Consider the following 8,063-nt stretch of genomic DNA (forward strand, 5'->3'; position numbering starts at 1 on the left):
GCCCAGGCTGAGTGATGTGCTCACTCTGGGGAGGGGTAACAGAGGCAGGGAAAAGTGATCAACAGCCTCAATAGGACCACAAAGAATGGTGGGTAAATGAGGGTGCTAAGCAGAAAAATAAACTACAGCTCTTCGATAAACAGTCACCAGACATCACTCCCTTGTAGCAGGGTGATGATGTGCAGTGTGATCTAGAACAATGTGTAGTGGTGAGGTACTACTGTCTGATGGGGAAGGTGAACTAATGTGGTATACTCTAGAGATGTGTGGTACACAGTTGTGAGAGACACTGCTGCTGAGGGGCAGTGTGGCCACACACACCAGAGAGCTCAGCCTCACCTTCAGCTGCTGCTCCTCCTCCCCACCCAGTCTTCCATGACTGCCAACTTCCAGGCCTGTGCTTGTTTCTCTGCATTGTAGCTGGGCCTTCCTCCACACACCTGGCTATTTCTCACTGAGCACCTTTCTTAAGGTGCTATTCATACCCTGCTTTGGGATAAAATACAATACTGATCACACTGTATTATAGCGCTGGGCATTTAATGGCAGCCTGATGGATGAAGGGGTGAGAAAACATTACCGACAATGAATAGAGCAAATAAATGAACTCACCTTCACACTCAACAAATATTTATTAACACAGAAATGAATAAGGCTTAGCCCCCTGTTCTCAGGACGCTCAGTGCAGAGGGGCAGACAATCACAAAGCTACAATAAAATCACAGTAGAATAAGTACTATCACTGAGGTATGGACAAAGTACTTTGGAGGCACAGTGAGAGGAATAAAGAGGGGGAGGAAGGAACAATTTTCCCATTTATACCTTCCTAGAACATTCAGGGAGGGCTCCAGAAAAGTCATCTGTGAGCCAGGTCTTGAAGGAAGAGTAAAAGCCACCAGGTAAATAGTCAAAGAAGGAGCCCTACAGGCTAGGGCTCAGAGATGTAGGTAAGGCCAGGTAAGTGAGGGGTTCAGGAAACTAGGCATGAGTGACGAAAAAAGGAAATAAAGAAGGAATAACGAATGAGCAGAAGGACTCCAAGCACAAACCCATAACTCTACTACGGAAATTAAAGGCTAAAAAGGAGGGTGGGAGGGAGGGCCTCAGATATGGGTCCCTGCCACTTCCTCAATCAGGCCATGGGGCTCAAATACAAAAGCCAGAGCTTCACAGCTGTGAGCTAATTTCTCTAAGACACCAAATTATCAAGAACCCCTTTTCAGAAGCTAAGAATTTGTATGAATAATGCAGTTCTAAATGTGAAAGTCCCTAATGTTTTCATTTTTCTCAGATGAATTGATTATGCCTAGGAAGTAATTTAACTTCCTTCAGGATATGAGATGGGGCATAGAATCTCTGAGGGGGGCCGGGCGCGGTGGCTCAAGCCTGTAATCCCAGCACTTTGGGAGGCCGAGGCGGGTGGATCACGAGGTCAAGAGATCGAGACCATGCTGGTCAACATGGTGAAACCCCGTCTCTACTAAAAATACAAAAAATTAGCTGGGCATGGTGGCGTGTGCCTGTAATCCCAGCTACTCAGGAGGCTGAGGCAGGAGAATTGCCTGAACCCAGGAGGCGGAGGTTGCGGTGAGCCGAGATCGCACCATTGCACTCCAGCCTGGGTAACAAGAGCAAAACTCTGTCTCAAAAAAAAAGAATCTCAGAGGGGAAGGTGGGTTAGTGTTTAGGCCTTGCAGCCATCTCACAAAATAATGGTAAGATAATGATTAAAATGTCTATTTCCTTTTGCAAATTATATTGATATATCAACATAAAGCTCAAAAATATATATGCTGACATACCCCGTCTTATTATTCCTGTCTCCTCCATTTATTTCTTTCATACCCGTCTGTATTTTAATATGCTTAAATAAAAAAATAGAACCTTTTAAACTTTTCATTTTAATATTTTTCTACTTGTTTTACATTTTTTCATTTGTCAATTTTTATGTAACTGTTTTAAGTTTATATTTTAGAATCTTTAATTAAATATTTTAAATTTTCATTTAAATCTCCTGAATTGAACTTATGTAAAGTTCTTATTTCACAAGCATTTTCTTCCTACTTTTTTTCAATTTTTGTCTTTAAACAAATTTTGTCTTTTTGTCTCGAATTATTTTAAACTTTCCTCCTTTAAAACTTTTCTCTAAAATTTGAATTGCATTCCATTCTGTATTTTTGAAAATTTATTTCTTAATCATTACAGTAATAATTTTGTTAACTTTTTAAATATGCATATTTTATGCTTTAATTTTGACATATCTATTTATATTATTTTCCTTCATTTGAAACTTTTAAGTTTTAAGATGTTCCTTTTTTCTCGTTAATTTTTAACAGTATTTTTTTCATTTTTTGGTAAACTTTTATTTTTAACCTTGTTCCTTGTTTAATCTATTTTACATTTTTAAACTTTAAGAATTTCTTAATTTCATTTGCTTTTAATTTTTAAAATTCTGAAACTTCTTTAAATTAAAAAATTATTTTTAATTTTTAAAATATTTTTTAAAAATATCAACTCAAATTTTTTCAACATTTAAAAATTTTTTCAAACTTTATAAATGATTTTTTTTCCTTTTTAAATGTTTTTCTTTTAAAGCTTTTTAAATTTTATTTTAAAATAGTATTTTTCTTTCAAACTATTTGGCTGGCCAGCCACAGCTGGAACACCAATTGTGAAGTTTTTGCTGATAAAGGAATACTTTGACTTCACATGGTATTTCTGTAGAAACAAATGACATATAGTAGCATCAGAACACCTCTACTCCTTTTCTCCCCACCTAAGGCATTCTTTTCATTTGATTATGCTTTATGAGACCATTTTCAACCTCTTCTCCCTCTCCTCATTTCTGAAGGTTGAAAGGTCACTGGTTAGTATTCATTTTTTCCTTCCTACATACCCATGAGCCATGCTAAAACAGGTTCTTTACATCAAGATACTACCTGTCATAAAGGTGTTATTATCGTTGTCCATTCCAAGTAGGTTTGTGTGTCACTTCAAATACTTGCCTAATCATTTACTTTTTTTTCAGTAAGTGGTCTGGTAAAACTAGTCTTTCTCTAGGCCCTGTTTGTGATAGAACAGTAAATACCCTTCACTGTAGAGTAAGTCCTCAATGGTAGCCTTGGTGATGATGGCATCATCACAGCTGAACCACTGGTCCTTTTGTTGCCGGATAAAGCTGGTATAGTGGCCACTTTCCAAAGTTCCATGGTGATTAATCACTGCAAACAAGGAATACTTATTCTCATTGGGCACACAATCTGTTGGTGGCTGGCCTTCTTTCATTCTGCTCTCTTTAGTAGAGGCCAAAAATGGAGTCATATCAAGCTCCAAGGGAAAGGAGATAAAGGTATTAATCTTTCGCCTCTGTTTGCCTACATGTTCAAACCGCTTGAGATGAAAACAAGCCACAATGGGTAATTTTTTCATTGTGAGCTGTTTAGTAGACTCCTGGTAGCTTTGGCAACTATTGCATTTGATTTTGGCACTGCTTCCTAGATGCTCTGGCCTTGTAAACCACTGTAGGCAGTCTGTAAGTGAGGGGATTCCTGGTATGTGGTCATCCCTGCTCACTGTGCTATCAGCCCTCTCCGGGTTCTGGGAATCAAATGTGGCACAAGAGCCAGGCAAGTCCAAACTGATATCCCAGCATGGGTCTATGGTGGTGGAAACACTATGGCAGGTTTGACATGTGACATCTGACTGCAGGCCACCTGTAAAGATTTGGTCTATGATGCAATTACAGCAGTTGGGGTTATTGGTCTCCTGCCCACCACTATCATCTTTGCTGTGTCTATGTAACACATCTAATATAGCAATAAGGAACTCATGGGCATCCTGCTGCCTGTACCCTGCTAAATGTTCTGCATGAATCCATATCAGATGCAGTAACTTATAGGGAATGTGAGGAGTTCGGCTCCCAGAGTACATAGCATGAAAAAGCGAAGACATTTCACAGACCAGACACAAGCTGGGGCTTGTCATTATACATTTGTGCTTGTCAGAGAGGAAAAAATCTTTCAGTAGAGGAATATGGGTAAGTGCCTGGACAATACAATTCATAAAACAAGTGTTCCCAAGATTGATTAGCCCTCTCAGGCCTACAGTATAGACTGACTTTTTTCTTCTCTTTTTTTTGGGTTTCACCAATTTTGGTTCCTGTTCCTTTGTCTCACAGATTGCTTGCTTGTCTTCTATCCCTGATGTCATAAACTGTTGATGAGAAACGTCTGTTGAGGTGGAAGTTAAGAATCTCAAAATTTTTTCTTTTGTTTCTTTGGCAATCTGTTCTATGTCTTTGTCATATACATAATCCTTACACATGAAGCAATATATAACCCCATGATAAAGATCTACAGCTAAGTGGTGCTGTTTTGTTTCGGCATGTCTGTGAATATGTTTCTCAGTGAAGCAGCCGAAAAAGACACAGGAGAGACAAGAGTGGAGTCTGTTCATATGGGTACTACATACATGACAGATGCATGACTTTGCTTTACGTTTCCTAGTCTCTGGGGTCCCACTCCAAACGAAACGCTGATAGATCAACCTCAGGTTCTTCTGCCAGTTCTTACCTACTTTAAAGCTCTCCACATGAGAGCAGCCTGTGGGACCCTGCCCAAACTCGACCTCCAGTAACCAGTCCCCTAAACCGCCAGGATCCCTCGAGCCGTCTAGGTAACCAGAGCAGCTTCTCCGTGTCTGAGGCCTGGAACCAGGCCGGGTTCTGCGCCGGGATCCACGCCAGGCCCGGGGCCGCGGTGCGGGTGGGGGCGGGGGTGGCGGCGGGAGCGGGGGCCGGGCCGGAGGCGGGGGTGGGGCCGAGAGCCCGGGCAGGCAGCGGGAACGGGCCCGGGGCTGGGGCCGAGGGCGGGGCTTGCGGCGCGGGCAAACGGGCGAGGAGCTGCTGTGACAGCGAGGGGGGATAGAAGGGAGCACCTTCTCGTCGCCGCCGCTGCTGCTCCACGTCAAGTTCTCCTCCGGTGCAGGCTTACGCTCCTGTAATGGCTCCAGCTTCATCTCCTCAGCTTCCTGGCCCCAAGACGCCTTCGTCGCCCCCGCCGCCTCCTCCTCCATTTTCCCCGCCTTCTCAACCGCCTCCTCAGGCGAGGCTCCTCCCCCACCTCCCGAGCTCCAGCGAGCCCCAGAGCCGGAGGGCAAAGAAGTTTCTCGAACCTGGGCCATCGGATCACTGCCCGACCTGAGGAGCAAGGCGTCTGGAAACGAGCTGCGACTGTAGATGGAACGAGACAGAGACTTCAGTGAATGATCTGCCCAGCGTCATGGCCGCGGTGCGCAGTTAGCGCCCCTAGGACCCCTCCCATCGGCCCTTGAGCTCACCCGGCGGCTGCTGCCGGCTCCACCCACTCAACTGAGAGGCCCCTGGAACTGATGTGGAGACCCAGGGTTACCTGCTTTAAGGCGATCAGATCATGCGGGGGCCAGGGGACTGGGAACAGAAGGCTAGCGGACGGTGGGGGTGGGGAACGGTCTCAGCTTTAGGATGGAAAGGATGGAAACTTCTTTAAAAAAGGCGCCACCCTCTGACTGCTTTTTTGCGCCCTGCGCAGCCTCGCTTTGGTGCAGCTTCCTCTGACGTTCTTTCCCTGTATCCTAAAAAACACTTGGGTCAACATTTTATCTCAAAAATGGCTGCAAGGAGGCACCTTTGGAAAATGAACTCAGTGGAAGACAGTGTCCCACTGCTCCTAACTTACCTATACTTCTGTGGCCTGGTGTGTTCCACCCTAAGCCGTTGCCCCTCAGCACACTTTCGGTCCGCCCGGCTCTTGCGCCCTCTCACGCCTTTTCGCGCCTGTCCTCTCACACCCCTTTTCTTGCTTCTGAGACTTAAATTCCTATGATTTATCCTAGAATTTGGATCACTACTCCCTTCTTTCAGGCATTTGCCACCCCTATGACCACCACCATCCTCCTGCAACCCCCAAAATCCCCGCTCTCTTTTCCCACTCCTGCCCCGCAACGCCCCCAGCCCGGCGATTTGTTTAAAGGTCTGGGTTACCTTGAGCCCCAGGCGCGTGATATAGAACGTCAGCAACTGCTGCTGTCCAGGCGCTCCTCAGCCAGCCTTCTCTCCTGACCTCTCCTCAGGGCTGGTCACAAGGGGGCCGCCCCCTGGCCCCTCCCCTCTCGACGTGCGGCCCCCAGCCCCGGATTCTGCCCTCCTGCAGTGATGAATGGCACCGCTGTCCCGCGCAGGCAGGCAAACCTCTTCCTGAAACAGAATCTACTGAAGGCAACAGCAGCAACAGATTCTACAGAAAGCCCCTGAAATGGAGGCTCAGGCCTCACCTAGCTCCAGGCCCGCACTCCACAGCAAAAAGATTCACCCGGGTGGGGGTGGGGGCTTCCAGAGATGGCAGCTCTCTGGCAGGAATCCCTCAGAATCCTGTCAGACTCTGGTCTCTGTGAGTTAAGGGGAGATCTATCTATCTGTCTGTCTATCTATCTATCTATCTATCTATCTATCTATCTACTGTCCCAGAATGTGCAGGGGAGGAAGCATAAGCAAGGGCTCAGGCTCAGAGAGACCTGAGCCCAGGCACGTTCTGGCTGTGTGACCTGGGATAAGACACTTAACTTCTCTGAGCGTTAGTTGTGTCCATTTTTTTTTTAAACGAAATAATCCTAACCCAATGGAAACACTAAATCATAGTATGCATCGAGTAAAAGATCTTTATGGCAAGCTTTATACTTCACACCTCGTTTTTCAGTCCCTACCTAAAAATCAGCATAGAGAAAAACTTCTGATGCAGAGTAGAGAAGAGAATGCCTCTCTTTCAAAGCTCTCTCAAAGTTATAGCTCAGTTCACAGGATGATCCCTCCTAGACAAGATGTAACTGTTTGTGTCCTCAAGTTCATAAGCAGGAGACTTTTCCTTTTCTTTGACAGATTCACATCTAAGGCAACAATCCACAAGAAAGCTATCTCCAAGGCTTGTTGCCCTTGCTGTCCATCCGAAGGAAATTACGGATTATTACAGAGAATGTTTAATGCTACACTTAATCTCTCTGAGACAGTCACACACCTCCCCTCAAAATATCACTATTAGGATTCAGCTCTCTTAACATGGCAATGGAATCTAGTGGAAACCTCCCCATAATATATATCAGTGACTTTGTGACTTGGTTTAGATTCGACCATATCTCAGTCACATACAAGCACCTGGAGGGAAAGTGCTTTAAAATTATAGACTGGCTTGTACAGGAAGACGAGTTTTTTGTCCCCTAGGGAAAGGCTTTTTCTCAGCCACAGCTAACCGAAGAGTTGCTCCTCTCTGGGTTAGCAGACCTAGAAGGAAATGCCGAGTCAGTCATTTGCTAGCTGTGCCACCTGTGGCTTGGATCCCAGCTGCTCTGAGACAGGCTTGCACCCTTTATGCAGGCTGGGAGGCAGGGCACAATTTATAAACGCTTCTGTCTTCTGAGCCTTCGCTTTCTCCTGTGCAAAATCAGAATCATGAGAATGCCAGCCCTACCCAGGTTCATTGATTCAGCAGATGTGTAAAGAACACCTACTGCTGCACCAGGCACTGTGAATACACAGCCAAACAGAACTGGGCACAAAAGCAAGTCAGAGTCCCTGCTTGAGGTCCACATCAGGAAATGCATAGGAATGTGCTGTGGAGATTAATTTTAGTTAACAAAGGCCTAAAAACCACTTGTAATCAACAACTTAACATTTGGGATTGTTACAGTGCTTCAAAAAAGTTTCAGAAAACAGTTGTTATTGAGCTAGACGCGCCTTTAAGTCAGCCCACACGCTATTGTGACCAAACAAAAGATTTCTTCATTGACAATTTTCCTGTAGGAAAACCTCAGAACAGCGTGATGGGTCACTTCTGTCAACATGAAAATGAATGCATCTGCATGGTTTAGGCCTTTCTGGAGTTCACCGGTTCCTCCAAAATGAAGCTGCATCTAACCTTCTGGTGGACTTAACACAACAGACTGCTAGACGCCACTCCCAGAGTTCCCAGTCCAGTGGGTTGGGTGAGGCCCAACAATTTAGATTTCTAATGCTGTACCAGCTGATGCGAATGCTG

General features: G+C 45.1%; 1 protein-coding gene across 5 annotated transcripts; it reads right to left on the reverse strand.

The window, feature by feature from the left end:
* Positions 1-613: 613 nt before the first annotated feature.
* On the reverse strand, positions 614-6,091 carry USP51 (ubiquitin specific peptidase 51). 5 transcript variants are annotated; one of them, XM_054250781.2, is made up of 3 exons: positions 6,020-6,091; positions 5,409-5,493; positions 614-5,230 (listed from the first exon to the last, which is right to left on the reverse strand). In XM_054250781.2, the coding sequence occupies exon 3, from the start codon at positions 5,179-5,181 to the stop codon at positions 3,046-3,048; it is 2,136 nt and encodes a 711-aa protein (XP_054106756.1). In that variant the 5' UTR covers positions 5,182-5,230; positions 5,409-5,493; positions 6,020-6,091; the 3' UTR covers positions 614-3,045. The 5 variants fall into 5 exon arrangements, with proteins under 5 accessions (XP_054106756.1, XP_035144500.1, XP_035144499.1 ...); XM_035288609.3 differs by having other exon boundaries at positions 5,409-5,610; XM_035288608.3 differs by having other exon boundaries at positions 5,409-5,610; positions 5,715-6,091.
* Positions 6,092-8,063: the final 1,972 nt, after the last annotated feature.

This window comes from Callithrix jacchus, chromosome X (assembly GCF_049354715.1).
Source record: "Callithrix jacchus isolate 240 chromosome X, calJac240_pri, whole genome shotgun sequence".
Lineage (NCBI taxonomy): Eukaryota > Metazoa > Chordata > Mammalia > Primates > Cebidae > Callithrix > Callithrix jacchus.

Excerpts from the sequence above, each read along its gene's own strand:
- USP51 (XM_017968766.4), bottom strand. The coding sequence starts at position 5,181 with ATGGCCCAGGTTCGAGAAACTTCTTTGCCCTCCGGCTCTGGGGCTCGC.